This window comes from Oryza glaberrima, chromosome 3 (genome assembly GCF_000147395.1).
Source record: "Oryza glaberrima chromosome 3, OglaRS2, whole genome shotgun sequence".
NCBI classification, from domain to species: Eukaryota; Viridiplantae; Streptophyta; class Magnoliopsida; order Poales; family Poaceae; genus Oryza; species Oryza glaberrima.
The window spans coordinates 3,360,772-3,380,178 of NC_068328.1; the positions used below are offsets into that span (position 1 = coordinate 3,360,772).

The following is a 19,407-nucleotide window of genomic DNA, read 5'->3' on the forward strand; positions in this document are numbered from 1 at the left end:
TATTCCTATAAATTTGTACTGTTCTTGCAAGAGGAGATCGGCAGATAGGCTGATCACTGAGCTGATTACTTGGCCTTCGCTGTCTTGACGGCGACAATGCCGTCGTTGCCGGCGAGTGCTTGCACTGGTAGAGAAACCATCTTTGATCGGTCAACCCAAATCTATAATAGTCCCGGTTCCATTAAAAACCGGGACTAAAAATGATTTTTAGTCCCGGTTAATAAGAGGAAGATCTTTACTCCTGGTTGTTGTTACCAACCGGGACTAAAAATCATCTTTAGTCCCGGTTGGAGTTACCAACCGGGACTAAAGATGATTTTTAGTCCCGGTTGATTCCATGTCAGGCCGTGTCAGGGCCCTATGATCTTTAGTCCCGATTAGTAACACCAACCGGGAATAAAAAATCAAAACACACTATATAATCCATAGTACCGATCCTCTTTTTCTGTCCATACAACAAACTCCTCTCTCTATCTCTTTTTTTCCTCTCTAACTTCTTATCTCTTTCCTTATCTCTAACTCCCCTCCTCTCCTTCCTTTTTTTCTTCACCACAGTGCAGGCGGCCGGCGCGGAGGCGGCGATGCGGGGGACGGCGCGGAGGTGGCTTGCGCGGCGGCCGGCGCGGCGGCGCGGGGGGCCGCGCGGCGGCGGCGGTGGGCGGCCGGTGCGGCGGCGCGGGAGGCCGCGCGGCGGCGGGGGCCGCGCGGAGGCGGCGGCTGCGGTGGGTGGCCGCTCGGCGGCGACCGGCGCGGCGCCGGCTGGCCGGCGCGGATGGGAGGAGGGGAGGCGGCAGTGGCCGCCGGCCGGATTTTTTTTTCTTTTTTTTTAATGTGAATCTGTGATGTATTTTTGTGTGAGATGTGAATCTGTGATGAATTTTTTAGAACCCTGTGATGTAATTTTTTTAAGAGTTTGTGATGTATTTGGAGATGATTTGTTTGATGATTTGGAGATGTTCTGTGATATGTGATGATTTGGATATGGGAGGGGATGGTGTGAAATCAATATTCAATATTAAAAGCAGAAAAAAAAAGAAAAAAATATCTTTAGTCCCGGTTATTTGAACCGGGACTAAAGATAGCGATCTTTAGTCCCGGATTCGTAGTCCCGGTTGAAAAACCGGGACTACAGGGGGGTTACGAACCGGGACTAAAAAGCATTTCTCCACCAGTGTTGGTACTTGTCCCTCTTGGTGAGGCTGGTGCACTCGTAGGAGAGCGTGGAGGCTATGAGCTTCTGGACATGGTTGGCCACGTCGTGGCTGGACTTGCCGCCGCCGCCGCCGCAGGTGAGCTTGGCCGGCAGCTTGTCGAGGAACGTGACGGTGTACTCTGGGAACGGGTTCATGAAGAAGTAGAACGGGTCCATCGCCTTGCAACCCCTCGCCGTCGTGCCGTGGAACATGCTCGTCCGGCACTCCGTCGCCACTGGCACGATGTCGTCGGTGAGCTCGGCGAAGAGCGCCAAGAACCGCAGCAGGTAGGGCTCCCGGCAGGTGGTCCCCTGTTAAGAATCCAACAGAGAAATGGAACCAAATACTCAAGAACAGATAGATCGACGGGGATTCCTACGAATTCCTCTGTCGCCGCCGCCGCCGCCAATCGCCTCCAGATTTTACTAATTTGATAGATGAACAAACAGAGTTTGCTTCTGTATTTAGCTCTCTCTCTCTCTCACCTGCTCTTGCTTACAGACAAGGCCTTGGGCCCTTACGCACACGCACGCTTACACGGCCCACTCCGGCCCAGATACTCTAGTATTAGCTTTCTTAAGTCTTCTTCCCCTCCCGCCAGCATCCTCCTCCTTGGAGCTGTTGCCATCGCCCAGATCACCATCTGCAGACATCCTGACATTCCCCCTTCCTTGAAAATTGGCTTGCCCCCAAGCCAAAGCTCGAGGAAAATGGGAACGAAGATCCTCCAAGTCCTCCCAAGTTGCTTCCTCAACTGGACAATCAGACCAATGAATTAAAGCTTGTTGAATGACAGCATTACCTGACTTACGCACCCGTGTATCCAGAACAGCCACAGGAACTTGCTTCCGCTCAAGTTGAACATGAAGATGTGCAGAAGAGAATCCCTTAAAACCCCGAGCTGATTTAAGTTGTGACACGTGAAAGACCGGATGAATAGAGCTCCCAGCAGGCAATGCTAAATGATAAGCAACTGCCCCCACCTTGTGCAGCACCTCATAAGGACCAAAATATTTGAAGCTCAATTTGTGATTGGCCCTGGCAACCACAGAAGTCTGAACATACGGCTGTAACTTCAAATAAACCCAATCCCCCACAGCAAAAGTCCTGGGACTGCGTTTTTTATCAGCTTGAGCCTTCATAATTTGTTGTGCTCTGTTCAGATGTTGCTGCAGGAGTTGCATCATTAATCCTCTATCAGACAACCATTGCTGCACATTTGGAAGTTCACAGGAATTGACAGTGATGCCTAACTGATTTGGAGTGTGGCCATATAAGACCTCAAAAGGGGTTTTGCCAAGGGTGGAATGGTAACTGGTGTTGTACCAATACTCAGCCAAGTATAACCAAGTGGACCATTTAGAGGGGCAAGAGTGAGTAAAACAACGCAAGTAAGTTTCTAAACATTGATTCACCCGTTCTGTCTGGCCATCAGTTTGTGGATGGTAAGCCGTACTCATGTGAAGTTTAGTACCCACACTCTGAAACAACTGTTCCCAAAAGTAACTAGTGAAAATTTTATCTCTATCAGAAACAATGGCCAAGGGTAACCCATGCAATTTGAACACACCTTCCATATATAAGTGAGCTACATCAGCTGCAGTAAAGGGGTGGGATAGTGCCAAAAAATGAGCATACTTGGACAGCTTATCAACAACCACCATAATGCAATTATACCTCTTGGAGACCGGGAGTCCTTCAACAAAATCCATGGTCACCGTTTGCCATGCGCCAGTTGGGACAGGCAATGGCTGCAATAGGCCAAGATATCTGGACCTATCAGGTTTAGCTTGTTGGCATATGGAACATTCTTGCACCTTTGTTTTAATTTGCTTTTTCATTCCCGACCAGGCAAAAAGAGCCTTGATTCTTCTATAGGTTACAGGAAATCCTGAGTGGCCTCCAATGGAGCTATCATGCAAGGCAAGAAATATTCTGTGCTGAAGTTCAGGATTATGTCCAACCCAAATCCTTCCCTTGTATCTAATGAGGCCATCTCTTAACTGATAGAGAGATCCTTCTTTAGTGTGAATAGACAACTCAGCCAATAGTTGAGCAGTTCTCTCATCCTGCAAATATCCTTGAGAAACTTCTTCCAGCCATGTGGGCTTGCAAATTGACAGAGCCACAGCTTCCAATTGATCAGTATGGTCACACCTGGATAAAGCATCCGCTGCTCCATTATGAATTCCCTTCTTGTAACAGATCTTAAATTGCAACCCCAACAATTTTGTATAAGCCTTCTGTTGCCAATAGGTTTGCAATCGTTGATCAGTTAAATTCATCGAACTCTTGTGGTCTGTTAATATCAGAAACTCGGCATATTGAAGATAAGATCACCAATGTTCCACAGCCAACATAATTGCTAAGCATTCCTTTTCATACGTAGACAACCCTTTGGTTCTGGGACCTAATGCTTTACTCACATATGCAATGGGGTGCTTATCCTGAGATAATACTGCACCTATGCCAACATCACTTGCATCGGTTTCAATGACAAAGGGCTTGTTAAAGTTGGGTAAAGCTAAAACAGGGGCTGTTGCCAAAGCTTGTTTGAGTGCTTCAAAGGACTAATTTACCTCTGGAGTCCATTTAAATTCAACTCCCTTCCTTAACAGATTTGTGAGTGGCTTGCTAAGAACACCAAAGTTTCTCACAAACTTGCGGTAATACCCAGCAATGCCCAGAAATCCCCTCAACTTCTTCAGGTTGGTTGGAACAACCAGATTAATAATGTCCTGTACCTTGCTAGCATCAGTGTATACACCATGCACTCCAATGGTATGACCCAAGTAATTAAGCTCCTGCTGAGCAAAAGAGCATTTACTCATCTTGACCTTCCACTGATGATTCTGTAGGAGTTGCAACACCTTCCTAAGATCTTGAACATGGGTCTGCAAGTCAGGGCTGTAAATTAATATGTCATCAAAAAATACTAGAGCACATTTCCTCAAAACGGGTGCTAAAGTGTCATTCATAGCCCCCTGGAAGGTTGCAGGTGCACCAGTGAACCCAAACGACATGACCTTAAATTCAAACCGCCCAAAATGGGTTTGGAATGCAGTTTTAGGTTCCTCTCCAGCAACCAACCTAACTTGGTGGTACCGAGCCCTCAAGTCCAACTTAGAAAACCAGGCTGCTCCAGCCAATTCATCCAATAACTCATCAATTACTGGCAGGGGGTATTTGCTCTTAATGGTAATAGCATTAAGTTGCCTGTAATCCACACAAAGTCTCCAAGTACCATCTTTTTTCTTAACAAGCAATGCTGGGGAAGAGTAAGGGCTCATACTTTGCTAAATGACTCCAGATCTTAACATTTCTTGAACTTGTTGCTCTATTTCATTTTTTTGAGTTGGATTATACCTGTAAGGTCTGATGTTAACTGGTTTTGAGCCCGGAAGCAAAGGAATATAATGGTCACACTGCCTTCTTGGAGGTAATCCTTGTGGAGTTTCAAAAACTGAAGCAAATTCTGTCAAGACATGCTGCACAGAATCTGGAATAACAGGAACAAAGTTACTATGGTCCCGAGCAACCTGAAACAGATGCATCAATCCCCCAGCCTTATACAATCCTTTTAGTTGATCCCTAGAAATGAGATGGCACTCATCCACCTTGGACTGTACCCCTTGAATTTTAACAGGAAAACCATTGTCCAGATACTCCAGCCATTTCTGCTCCCAGTCAATCTTCATAACTCCCAACCCAACCAGCCAATCCATGCCCAAGATGGCATCATAACCAGATAAAGGCAGCAACTTAAAATTAGACTTGTAACATCTTCCTTGCAGCCACCAAGCACAATCAGGAAGTTGTTTTTCACACTGTAAAAGCCCCCCATCAGCAACCGTAACCTTAACAGGAACAGGAAGCTTCACTACTCCTTGCAAGTGATGAACAATCTGAGTGTCCAAAAATGAATGGGTGCTGCCAGAATCAATGAGCATCAACAATTATGTTCCCTGAACTAAGCCCTTAACCCTCAATGAACGAGTTGAGTCAGTTCCATTGTAAGCATTGAGTGATATTGCCATCAATTGGTTGTTTTCTAACACAGGCTCAGGGGATGTGACCATAGTGTTATCAATTTCATCAATTTGGAAGGCCTCAAGTAACTCTTCTACCACCTGTAATTGAACAGTCTGTGCACATTTATGATCCTTACCCCAGCGCTCTCCGCAAGTGAAGCATAACCCCTTAGCCCTTCTGTATGATTTCAGAGCTGAAACCTTATCATCTCTGAAATTGGTTCTCACAGAATCAACCCCCTTTTTGTCTTCCACAGGGCTTGTTACAGGACTTTTAGGAAAAGCAGTGTTCAGGGTAGGTCGAGAGAAAACCCTGTGCAAACCAGTCCCTTCCCCTTTCTTATAATTTGTCTTTTTGCTGCCTTCAAGAATCTCCTCATGTAATAAGGCCACTGAACAAGCAGCATCTAGATCAACCGGCTTCTGAAGCATGACTGCTCCCCTGATCTCTTCTTTCAGTCCATCGACAAACTTGGTCAAGAAGTAGAGAGGTGTTAATGCATTGTCATAACAAAGCAACTGGTGCATCAACCCATCGAACCGCTCCACATACTCTGCTACACTTCCAGTCTGCCCCACATGAAACCACTGCCTAATTAGGTGCTCCTACCTGTCCCTCGTGAACTTACGACACACCTTATCACATAATTCCATCCAAGAGATACCAACCAACTGGTTTCTAACTGGCTGTAGCCAAAACGAAGCGTTACCAGTGAAATTAAGCAGGGCAACCTTGACCCAATTAGCCAGATGCACCCCATAGACATCAAAATAGATTTCACAATTATCCCTCCACATTTGCGGGTTCTCTCCATCAAACTGCGGACATGACATGGGTGGAACATTGCCACCAATACTGACCATTCCAGCATCAAACGTCTGATAATTTGAGCTATCGGGGGTGAACGGGCTCACAGAATTGAACTGAGGATTTCTCCAACCTTGGTTAGGAGTGTACAGGAAGGGATTTGGGGAATTACCATTGAGGTCTTCCTCGGTGAGGACGTGGTTCGCTCCCTGGCTTGATTCTCCCTTGAACATAGTCCGTTGCTGAACCTCACGTTGACACTTCTCCAACCCAGCCTGAATTAAGCTCACCTTCTTCGCCAGATCGCTCACAGATCCTCCCAACTCGCTCACCTTCTTTTCCACCAACGGAATCCGTGATTCTACCGCCACCTTCAATGACTGAAGTTCAGCTAAACTCAAAGCTTCTGATTCTTCCCGTCTCCTCTCCATCTCCTCCCTCTTCTTCTCTGCCTCCTCCATCATCTTCAACAATTGATTGAGTTTACCGTCTTGAGCCATGTTTTGAGCCGCCTGTTTGGTGATGTAACGAGGTCGCTCCAGGATGTTCTCACGGTCCACCCCGAATCCAGCCAACCAGATCAAGGGAGCCCCAAGAGCTTTTGCGGAATCACACTGCAAGCAGCGAATTCCCACCTATCTCATGGAATTTTACGGCCAGATCAAGGGAATCAAGGAACCAAGAGAAAATAGGAGGGCTATGATACCAAATTGTTAAGAATCCAACAGAGAAATGGAACCAAACACTCAAGAACAGATAGATCAACGGGGATTCCTACGAATTCCTCCTCCGCCGCCGCCGCCAATCGCCTCTAGATTTTACTAATTTGATAGATGAACAAACAGAGTTTGCTTCTGTATTTAGCTCTCTCTCTCTCTCTCTCTCACCTGCTCCTGCTTACAGACAAGGCCTTGGGCCCTTACGCACACGCACGCTTAGACGGCCCACTCCGGCCCAGATACTCTAGTATTAGCTTTCTTAAGTCTTCTTCTCGTCCCGCCAGCATCCTCCTCCTTGGAGCTGTTGCCATCGCCCAGATCACCATCTGCAGACATCCTGACATCCCCTCGGGGCAGATGGCGAGGTCGCCGCCATCGAGCATGCCCCTGATCGTGGCGACGTCCGTGGCGCGGTTGCGGGCGAGGCGCACGGTGCGGATCGGCGAGAGGAGCTCGGAGAGGCGGGAGACCGAGTAGGTGATGGTCACCACGGGGCGGCCGAGCGCGACGGAGAGGAAGACGGCGTCGAGGAGGGTGCGGTGGTTGGAGGCGAAGAGCACGCCGCCGCGGTCCCCGGCGCTCGGCGGCATCGGCGCCAGCGCAGGCGCCGCGCCGCGCAAGACGACGCGGACGCCTAGCGCCCCGAACACGCGGCGGAGCCACGGCATCGGGAGGAGCGCGCCCGCGGCGATGCGCACGCAGGCGAGGAGGAAGCCGACGGGGAACCACGCCACGGCGAGGAGCGCGGCGAGCGGTCTTGGGCGCTGGACGAGGCGACTGTCGTGGAAGATGACCGGCCTCGGCAGCTTGTCCGCGGGCACGGCCTCCACGGGATCCCGCGGCACGAGGTACGCCTCCTGCAGTTACAAATCAAATCGGGTCAGTTCGTCAGTTCAGAACTGTTCACGAGACATCCTGTAAAAAGAGATGAATTTTAATCATTCCATCATTTCTCACGTGTCACCTAAATAGTTATTAAAAATATCTAATATAATATTAATATAGACTAATATAAAATATATTACTATGCATATAAAACTACGTTCAACTTTACGAGTTAAAAAAATATTAAACTAATAATAGTTAACGTACATTCACAATTATTTTGTTATAACTTATAAAAGTTAAATTTAAAATTATATATTTGTGAATTGATATATTATGTATTAATCTATCTTATTGTTTATTATAAAATACAATAAAGAGGTAACATGCAAGAAGAGGAGGATATACTGTTGTGCGAGTCTTCACATAGGAGAGAGATTTTAATCATCCGAAAGGACATTTATTCATAGTCAAATTAAACTTCTAATTAGTTTACGTATATTTAAAATTAAATTTATTATTTTAAATGATATATAATAAACGAGTGATCATTTAAAAGAGTTTCCCTCGTCACAAACTGAAAAGGTTCCCAGGCTCCCAGCTCTCTCTCATACTCTCCTTAGGGAGAGACTGGATCAAACTCGGAGATTCTAGCAAATTCATGCATGGTTGGTTCGAAACATGAAAACTCAAATTCAATCAATGAGTGTATGATTATTTTCTCGCTATAGCGCACCAGCACTCCTAGCTAAGCTAGCTAATATACCATCACTAACTCATCACACCATGGAAAGTTATGCACCCTGATTTAGTTGGTGTAAACTAGATGCACCTAATAAAACTCTAAAAGGATAAACTTGTGAGGAGAAAGGCATGCAAAAATGGCGGAAGTAACGTAAACGACAACCGTTGGAGTTCTCAACTTTGTCACGAGTCATGATCCAAAACAACTACTCTCTGCTACATAGCGTTGGTTCGTTGGACATATTTTATTGATGTTCTTTTTATCGCAGTACTAATATAATATGAGATCCAGAGATTGATATTTCATTAATGGTGGCGTTTACTGTGGGTTGGCCCATATAATACCTTAGCTAGAGAAATAATAAAAGATATAAAATCTTCCTGCATTAGGGCAAGTTTTATAAAAGAGATGAATGTTACATCTAATTTTGACCACATCATAAATAAATAAATGTAGAGGTAACATGTACAATATATCACATCTATACTAATTCTAATACACTAGCCCCAATGTTTGTTTGCCCAATCTACTCTTCCTCTCTCTACTTTTATCTTGAATTTTGTGTAGTGGTTGACTCTTGCATGAGAGATGGCTGCTTATCTCTCTCATCTCTTCTCTCCTCCACCTCACTATTTTAGCTTATGTGGCATCTAATAGATTGTGCTTGGATGCCCATAGTACTTACCCTTAGCATGTGTATTGCTAGCGACTACGTCCCTGTTACTTTGAAATTTTTTTATTTCTATTTGTAATTGTTTTATTTTTTATAAATTACTTTTTGTTTGTAAATATATAGTTTCTCTAATTTCTAATTGCTAAAAACACGTATATAAAAGTTTTATTTACAAATTACTTTTTATTTATAAATATGTCGTTTTGTTTATGGCTCATGGCAAAAAGCGAAACGATGGCTCATGGCTCCGTTCAGTTCCCTGATTGATGGAAATGTCATGGCCCGTTTTCGATGTTCGAAGGCGGGATGCAGTGAAATACGTCAACGTCAAATTAACGCGTATCCGTTGTTAAAACTAGTACTAGCGGTCGTGGATTACGTGACCTTGCATAGGCTAATGAAGGCGTAGTCGGACCTCCGGCCACCCAGCCCAATGTCCGGCATCTCGCCGTCGCCGACCATCTCCCTCACCGCCTCCGCCTTCCTCTCTCCGACGAGCACGCCCCGGCGGGCGTCCACCATCCCCGTGGCGCGCCCTCGCCACGCCGCGAGCTCCGTGCCGGCGACGGCGTCGGCGCCGAGGTAGTCCCGCAGGAACGGCTCCGCCATCACCCGCGGGGTCGCGGTCACCACCAGCCTCCACCCGCCGCCGCACGTCGCGAACACGCGCCACGCTGCCGGGTGCACGTCGTCGGCGTAGAACCTGGGCAGCACGGCCCGTGCCGCGGACTCGACGTCCGACACGCGCGCGCCCGCGGTGGCCGCGAACACCAGCACCCGGACGGCGGCGGACTCTGACGCGGCCGCGCGGCGCAGCAGCCACGCCACCGGCGCGAGGAGCAGGAGGAGGGCAAGGCTCGCCGCGCCGCCGGCCTCGAAGGCGACGAGCGCGTAGTACGGGAACGCGCTCCGGGAGCAGAGCAGCGTGCCGTCGAGGTCGGACACGACGACGACGGCGCGTCGTCCTCCCCGGCGGTAGGACGCGTCGACGTCGCACTTGTCCACCGCCGGGAACGGCTCGCCGCCGGCGCCTCCGGCCACCGCCATGTATATATGACAAATTGACAAGCGATCACTGATCAGCCCGTGCGATTTTGTGTTTTCGGTTGTGGTGCACTGGACGCAGCTACGTGCATGGATTTTATAGATGTGGTGTTGTCGGAGAATGAACTCCTCCACCAGGAAACCGTGAGGCCCCCCTTTGAGAGTTTGGCCGGGGGCAGCGGGTGAGATTCGAAGGCTTGGTGAGTGTGGAGATTATGGATACCCCATATCTACATGGCGGTCATATTCCAGCTGGGTACAGGATACCGAATAAAGATAGAATATCTTCATGAGGACTCGGGTTAGATTCTAAACTTGTATGTCAAGGAAATACCCAAGATCCTAGTCGGTTACGATTGTATTTTATCTGTAATTCCATGTTCTTTTGGGATATGGACTGTATTTTGTAAAGCAGACCCCTTCCCCTATATAAGGAGGGGTCCGGACCCCTTCCCCTATATAAGGAGGGGTCCGGATGCCTCTCGGGACACGGTTTTTTTGACCTAGATTATACAATCAATAATACACTCGGCGGAATCATCCCCGGACAGGAGTAGGGTATTACTTCTTGAATAAGAAGGCCTGAACCTGTATAAAATTCTTCGTCTCCAAACCCATCCACTTTCCTAGCTTGATAGCCACCCCCTTTTAGTATTGCCGAAATCTTGTTTCGACAGTGAGCGAAGCTGTGTGATCTTGAGGGGATTCAATCCCCCAAAGACGATGAGACAAAAGGGATTTATACAGGTTCGGGCCGCTGAGAAGCGTAATACCCTACTCCTGTGCTTAATTGATTGAGTGGAGAACACAAGTGTTTGGGGTTGCGAGATTTAAGCGCCCGTTCGCTCGGAAGTCCCCCCCCCCCCCACCTCTTACTAGGCCTGGACCTCCTTTTATATCTCAAGGGGTTACCACATAGGCCCAACACCCTAACTTCGTCGAGAAGTATTACAATCTTTGCATTAAATGCATATTTTGTTCCTTAACTTGGAAGCTGCATACACGTCGCCTCGGTCGTGGGGCCTACCACACCATGCCGACTGACACAGGGGGGGGGGGGGGCGCCCATGTCATTCACCATTTAATGAGTGAAGACTTCTGGGCTCCTATTACATCGGGAAACGGGAGCCTAGCTTTGACCAGAGCGAGAGGACCGACTCTGGCTGGGATAAGAGGATGAGAACCTCTCACCATCATTATTTGATGGGACATGTCAGGCTGCACGCCGCCTGACACGCGAGCAACGCACAGGTGCACTACCAGTCCCATCGGTCATTCGACTGGTCACAGACCGGTTGAGTATACCGGTCACAGGCGCACTACCCAGTAAAATGCGGTGTAGCGTGACCGCTCGGGTCACCATAAATGTGGGTAGGTGGGCACCTGTAGACGGACACCTAACCCACCGTACGCAGTGACCTAGAGAGGGGGTCGGGGGAGCCCGACCCCTAGTCACGGGAGGGGGCGGCCGCCGCCCGACCTTGGGCCCGATCCCCTCTCGGGGGAGGGCCACGTGGCGCCTAGGGCAGCCTTCTCCCTCTAGTCTCGGCCAGGGAGTGGCCGCCGCCCTACCTCGGGCCCGACCCCCCTCGGGGGAGGGCCACGTGGCATTGGAGGGCAGCCTCCTCCATCCAGTCTCTGGGAAGGAGTGGCTGCCGCCCTACCTCGGGCTTCCGTCCAATCTCTAGGCCTCTAAACATGATACCCCCGGGCCCATATCACCGACAGTAGCCCCCGGCGTTAGCCCTAACCAAAACCTTCCCCCGGTGGCCAGGGTTGACGCCACTCTCCTAGTCTAACGATGTGGGCCTGGTCTCTTCTCCATTCTTTGCTGGCACTAGGGCCCATGCGCCTTTTTCGCCCCAACTTGAGGGCGACTCGCCGGCCCGTACCTTAGGTTGTGAACTTATTTTCTGTATATATTCAGCAAACGTTGTTAGATTCTCTCGGGCCCGCGACTTCATGCTGCGCACCTCACTTGCCCCTGCCTTTTGTTAACCTCTGTTCATGTTCTACTTCATCTATTCAAACGATTATTTTCGCGTGAGTGTGAGGACTGAACTTTCCATAGCCAGCAATCCTCACCCGCGATTAAGCCAAGCTGGGTGCCATAGCCAGTCGGCAGGGCCAAAGTCAGCTGCTACGGGAGAGCCAGCACAGGGGCCCCGGGCGTCGACGGCGTCCAGAGCTCGACGCAGGGCTAGGATAGAGCCAGGAATCGTAGCCCCCACACTTTTAGCAAAGAATCATTTGAATGGGTGAAGTGAATACAAACTTTTTGTTACCAAGGGGGGCAAATGAGCATGCGACACGTGGGAATCGTGGTACCGCGAGGAAGAGATGGGTGAGAGATAAATATAAGCCATGATAATTTTGCTAATAAGCATGAATAAAGAAGATATATACTTAAAGGAAGTATTACAAATGCTATGCTCAAAAAGAGTCCCCGGCCAACGCTGAGCTTTCCCAAAGAGGTCTGCTTTGGTCCGGGTATTGTAACACCTCCTTTGTTACCTTTGTTTATCCATGTTTACACATCGCGACCTTTCAAACCTTTGGCTCGAAGAGGGCTCCGAACCATTTAGGGAAGCCTGCGACCACTTAGCAAACGAGGTCAAGCTCCCATGAGCCTGCGTCCCAACGCTACACATTTTGTTCGCTCTTTCCTTTCGGTGGCCTCCTTCCAATCTCTCTTCCTTCTTCATGGATGATTACTTTCGCACGAGTGTGAGAGCCGAAAAATTCTAGAGCCAGCAATCCCCGTCCACAGTTGAGCCGGGCCGGGCATCGTAGCCAGCCGGCGGGTCCAAAGCCAGCCGCTACGGAAGAGCCAGCACAGGGGGTCCCAGGCTTCGACGGCACCCGCAGCTCAACTTAAGGCTAGGATAAGGCTAGAAGACTTAGCCCCCACACTTAGCGAAGAATCGTTCATGTAGATGGGAGAGAGGTTGGGCTCTTACCACCGAAGGGCCAAACAAATGCGCAACACACGAGCGTCGCAGGGCCATGAGAATAGAATGGGGGAAATTAAATATAAGATTTTAAGCTAATGAATTGAAAAATTGAAAATACTTGAAGCTTGAAAGGACGATCAGTTGAGCTGGGCCGGGCACCGTAGCCAGCCGGCGGGACCAAAGCCAGCCGCTACAGAAGAGCCAGCACAGGGGGTCCCGGGCTTTGACGGTACCCGGAGCTCAAAACTGCAAGAGTCCTCCCAGGAGTGAACCGAGGCGGCAGCAGGTTCATGGGCCAACCCCGCGCTTGGCCCCTGAGGGCCATGGGGAAGACGTTCGCCATGACCCGGTCGCCACCCCCCGCCTCCTCTATGATCGCCGTACAGATCTGGAGGGACTCGGAGGGGTCGGTGCCATCGTCGTACTTCTCGGTGAGGCAGGGCTGGAGCTTTGGGGGCCCTCGGACATTCCGAAGACTCGCCACAAAGACCTGGTAGCCAAGCTTACCTGGTGGGGATGTGGATGGCCTTGCCCCCTGCCTGGGGTAGCGCGACACTCCTGAGGATGCTGCGCCTTCCCCCGTAGCGGCGGCGCGACACTCACCACGCCGGCGCTCGAAAGAACCTCAAAAATCACGAACGCGCCCCCTACCTGGCGCGCCAGCTGTCGAGGAGTGACCCTCTCTAGTGGGAGGCCGTGAGGCCCCCTTTTGTTAGTTCGGCTGGGGGAAGAAGCTCACATTGGGAGGCGGCCTCCTCCGACTAGTCTTTGGGAAGGAGTGGCCGCCACCCCACCTCGGGCCTCACTCCCCTCGGGGAGGCCACGTGGCATTGGGGGGCAGCCTCCTCCGTCCAATCTCTAGGCCTCTAAACATGAAACCCCCGGGCCCATATCACCGACAGGTGTGGACAAGGATTTTCTACATCTAAATAGTTATTATGGCACCTATCATTTACATACGACTTAAATAGTTATAGATTTTTTTTAAAAAAAATAGTAACATTAATTGTGATGATATAAGTTTTCACAAACACGTAAAACTATATTTGATCTACATATAGAGAAACAAAAATAATAAAATCAGACAGTGAATAGTACCCGAATAGTACTCATATAACGCATATAAAATTTGTTATTGTTGTTTATTCATCTATAGATCGAATTTAGACTTGTGTGTTTGTATAGTGTCTTATATATTATCGTAGTCTATCTTATTTTAAATTTTGTAAACTTTTCATATAATTGTTTAAAGTACATGCATATACACCTAGGTGCCTGTACCAGATGTGGAGATCTCAGTTCTGTTGGTACCTCTATCTCACTATCTGCTTGTACGGTGTAGGATGATAATTGGTCGGGTAGAATAACGGTTTTCTTTCTGTGTAGGGATGATAAATTGTCGGGCAGACCTTACAAATGCGGGCGGTAAGCTATAAATGGAAGGCGTACAAGAATGGGAAAGACTATGTCTATATACGGACAAACCTTTTTCATACAAAACCCCCCAAAAAAAAATTATACGGGATTTGTTGACTTTATTGCCAAAACCAAACTTATCAATGTTTTTGGCAATGCTAAATTGTAGCACGTGTTGGTATTATAGGAAAAAGTACGAATTGCCCCTCGACCAAATTACACCCCCGAACTTGAAAACCAGACATTCTACATCCTCAACTATTGAAACCGGACAAATAACCCCCCGACTCGATCCGGAGTGTTTTTCAGTCCATGTGGCAGTCCAGTCAGCATAATTTTTTTAAAAAATTCAGTGGGCCCCACATGTCAGTTCTCCACCCCTTTCTATCTCTCTCTCTACTCTATCCCAATCTCTCCCTCTCTCTCTCTTCTCGCCAGCACGGCGGCGCCACGCGAGGACGGGAGCATGCAGAGCTTGCTCGAGCGCTGCCAGCGGCGGAGGGCGGCGGGCGGCCAGCAGCGGGAGCCGGAGTTCGCACGGGCAGTCGGTGGTGGAGGCGGAGGCGGAAGGTGCTCTCCGACCTCCTCCTCATCAACCGACGACGCGGCCGCCGCGGGTGGGGCGGCGACGCCAATTCCTCTCCTCGGACGTCCATGCCCAGACCACGCCGCCACGCTCATCGTCGTCGTACCGAAAAGGCGACGGCGTTGTGCCGGCGCACGGCGGCCGATCGATCTGTTGTCTGTACTTCAAGGCTTTGGAGGCGGCGTGGCGTGCCGCCGTCGACGACAACGCGAGGCGCGCGGGTGGAGGCTGTGGTGGCGTTCCTGTTCCCCTGCACGGCGCTAGCGCTCACCATGTCGGTGTAGAGGCGGTCGGCGATGACCTGGTTGGCGGCATCAGAGGTGTGGTAGGCGTCCCAGAACACGAACGCCGTGCGGCTGTCACAGAGCACAAAGTGAAAGAAGTTCTTCAGTCCTGATCAAAAGCAAGGAGATGTGATTTCCTGCTGCGAGACGGCGAGAAAATAGGAGTGGAGTCTTGATGGCATCTAAACGTTGTGCATGCTGCAGCAATGTTGCGAGAAGTGGCGTAAGACTCGCTTGCCGTGGCTGTTAGTTAAGTATGTGATTAGTTTACTTGCATGGTAACTAACTTGAGCCCGTACTTCTGCGGGTGCTCGATGAGCTCCATGACGATGGAGTAGCAGTCGGCGAGGGACATGCTCGCGCCGGGGAGCTTCGCGTTGAGCCGCTCGAGGAGTTTCTTGGCGGCGGCGTAGAATTGTACCGCGTACGCGTTCACGTCGTCCAGGCACCCGCACTCGGTGGCGGTGACAGCGACCGAGGACGTCGTGGAGGAGGGCGGCAGCGGCGGCGACGCAGCAGCAAGCGTGTGTGGCCGGCGGCCGCCCTCCGCCGCCGGCAGCGCCCGGGCAAGCTCAGCCTGCTCCCGTCCTCGCACGGCCGCCACCGTGTTGGTAAGATGAGAGAGAGAGGGGGAGAGATTGGGATAGAGTAGAGAGAGATAGAGGGGTGGAGAACTGACAGGTGGGGCCCACTGTTTTTTAAAAAAAAAATGCTGACTGGACTGCCATGTGGACCCAAAACCACTCCGGATTGAGTCGGGGGGTTATTTGTCCGGTTTCAATAGTTGAGGGTGTAGAATATCTGGTTTTCGAGTTTATGGGTGTAATTCGGTCGAACTCGATAGTTCGAGAGGGTAATTCGTACTTTTTCATGGCATTATATATCAAACTTTGGTAGCATCGGATATGTTTAGTTTGAAACCTTTTTAAAATTTGATATAGTGTTTTTAGAGAGGAAACTTTCGGTACTTCAAGATTGAGTAGGTTAGGGATGGTAAGAACATATTCCCTCTATCCCAAAATATTTGACGCCGTTGACTTTTTTAAAAATGTTTGACCGTTCATCTTATTCAAAAAATTTTAAGTAATTATTAATTCTTTTCCTATCATTTGATTTATTGTTAAATATACTTTTATGTATACATATAGTTTTACGCATTTCACAAAAATTTTTGAAAAGACGAACAGTCAACATATTTAAAAAAGTCAACGACGTCAAACATTTAGAAAAGGAGGGAGTATTTAATAGTTACCCTACTAAAATATAGGAAGGTTAACAGTGGGAATGGAGTTAACAACCTCACAAAACCCTCACAAGGATTGATGTGACACACAGACACATTACGAGTAAATCTTTTTTTTTTTGCCACAGTGATGGGATGAGAACTATCCACACGTTATTAATATCAAGTAAAAAAAGTTACAAGAAACACATTTTATCAACCAAAGGCTACCGAGATTGGTTGTGCATCGAAGTGCATACCCAGTAACTACGTGCCAACCACACAAACACAAAACAATGCAAAAGGAACCTAGCACCAAACCGGATATCGCCGGGAAAATGATATCACCATATCATGCATTCTCCCAAAACGACATATCCACGGACGTTGTGGCGCCAAGAACGATGTTTTCACCCATCCAAGAATTCTGCATATGCACTACTTCCATATATATATATATATATATATATATATATATATATATATATATATATATGAGTAAATCTAGATTCGTTATAACTCTCGCCTAGTTAAATAAAATGGTTGAGAGCTATATTTATACGAGTTTTTAAGTATGTTTAGCACTGCTCCACAAGAATTATCTTGATAATTAGCAAAATTTTGTGAGTTACATGAAACTTAAGTCATATTTTTCCAAAACATGGTAAAATAAAGAAAAAAACTCATATACAATGTGTGTACGCTTATGAGCACCGCTAATAAAAGGTTGTGCCACATATTTTAAGATTAACGAAAGTAATTGCAATATAAACAACATGTGCACCCTACTATTATGAGCGCATCCGAGAGATTGTGTCGACACGTACCTTGAGATCAACGAGATTATTACCACATGCACTTAGTTATGGATTGCACATCACCAACCATTAAAATAATAATTAATCGTAAATATGCGAGCAGTGCAAACTGAACTATGCTCAATTCATATAATATGTCACGTTTTGTTTAGTAGTAATTTGCAAGATACCGTAGTTATGAAATATGAATCACATCTAATATATGTCACAATCACGAAATAATTGTTATCATAAAGATAGGCCAAGCAAAATTGGGGCTGGAATTGTAGAGGTGCAAGCTTTGATCAGAGGAACATAAGCTAGCCTTTTTTGGTGGTGGTTGGCCCAACTTAGTTGCCTTTGTGGCTTGGGAATATGTAGATGCATCGGTTGGCTAGATATATGCTCCCTCCGTTTCAAAATATTTGACACCGTTGACTTTTTAGTATGTGTGACTATTCGTCTTATTCAAAAAATTTAAGTAATTATTTATTCTTTTAATATCATTTGATTCATTGTTAAATATACTTTCATATACACATATAGTTTTACATATTTCACAATTTTTTTTAAATAAGAAGAACAGTCAAACTTGTGCTAAAAAGTTAATGGTGTCAAACATTTTGAAATGGAGGGAGTACTTTAGCAAGCATCCTATCCTTCACTGGGAGTAATATCTTTACGTCTCTATAAAAGATTGCTTGCGGCACTACCATCCTATATACAATATACTGCATGTCAGCATATAGTACTTTGCTCTGCGCTTTTCACACCCTGTCGATCGATTGGTCAGATTTGGTCGATTAATTCCATCCCAGCTTCAATTTCTACATATAAATAAAAGCTATGTCTAAATTATGTACTCCCTCCAGACTGATAATACTTGTCGTTTTAGACAAGGATGAGGTCAAACTTTAGAATCTTTGATTATAAATTATTTTTAAAATATTTGTCTTTCAAATACGGTGGCTACATATATAGATTTGTTTTAAAAAGTACTTTAATAAGATCATATATTTGTTAACACTTTTTTACATATTATAATAGAAAATAATGGTCAAAGTTATTTTTTGGAGACCGTACACTTGTTTAAAACGACAAGTATTATCAACCCGGAGGGAGTATATAATTTGATTTATTTTAAAATAAAGTATATGCATGCATAGAACACACGCAGTACGTAGCTATGGCGACAGCATATCCCTCTCACTCACGACGCCAGCTCGCCTGATGTGGTGTCGCGGCAAGTAAACGAAGCTATCAGCAGAAAACATAGGGTGTCGCTGACGAGCGGGTGATTGCTCCCTCCTAACAGGCTCCTCTCCTCTTTCCTCCTCCTTTTCTTCTCTTCATACTACACCTTAAATTTTAAAAATAATAAAAAAAAATTAGAAAAAAAATATGTATAGAAATACTATATATAAAAAATATTTAAATTCAAATTCAAATTTGAATCGGGTATATAAACTTTTGACTTATAAACTTTGGGTCTATAAACTTTAGATGTATAGAAAATACTATATATATATAATATTTGAATTCAAATTCAAATTTGAATAGGATATATGAACTTTTGACTTGTAAACTTTAGGTCTCTAAACTTTATAGGTACAAACTTTAGATATGTAAATTTGAGGTGTACAAATTTTAGGTGCAAAAATTTACTAAAATAGGAAAGTAATGTGGTGCTAAAAAAGGAAAGTGGAGGAGGGGGTGATCGCTCGGGGCGATCAATCGTCCATTAGGCTTTTCGGAATTCAAATTCAAATTTGAATCGGATATATGAACTTTTTGACTTATAAACTTTGGGTTTCTAAACTTTGCAGGTATAAACTTTACTCCCTCTGTTTCACAATGTAAGTCATTCTAGCATTTCCCACATTTATATTGATGTCGATGAATCTAGACAGTCTAGATTCATCGACATCAATATGAATGTGGGAAATGCTAGAATGACTTATATTTTGAAACAGAGGAAATAGATATGTAAACTTGAGGTGTACAAATTTTAGGTGCATAAATTTACTAAAATAGAAAAGTAATACGGTGCTAAAAAGAAAACCACGTGGAGAAGAGGGTAATCGCTCGGGGCGATCAATCATCCATTAGG

General features: G+C 46.9%; 1 protein-coding gene across 1 annotated transcript; it reads right to left on the reverse strand.

Moving 5' to 3' along the window:
- Positions 1-65: 65 nt before the first annotated feature.
- LOC127768825 (glycerol-3-phosphate acyltransferase RAM2-like) lies at positions 66-10,041 on the reverse strand. The gene is made up of 4 exons (XM_052294479.1): positions 9,379-10,041; positions 7,075-7,608; positions 1,178-1,504; positions 66-122 (listed from the first exon to the last, which is right to left on the reverse strand). The coding sequence occupies exons 1-4, from the start codon at positions 10,039-10,041 to the stop codon at positions 66-68; spliced, it is 1,581 nt and encodes a 526-aa protein (XP_052150439.1).
- Positions 10,042-19,407: the final 9,366 nt, after the last annotated feature.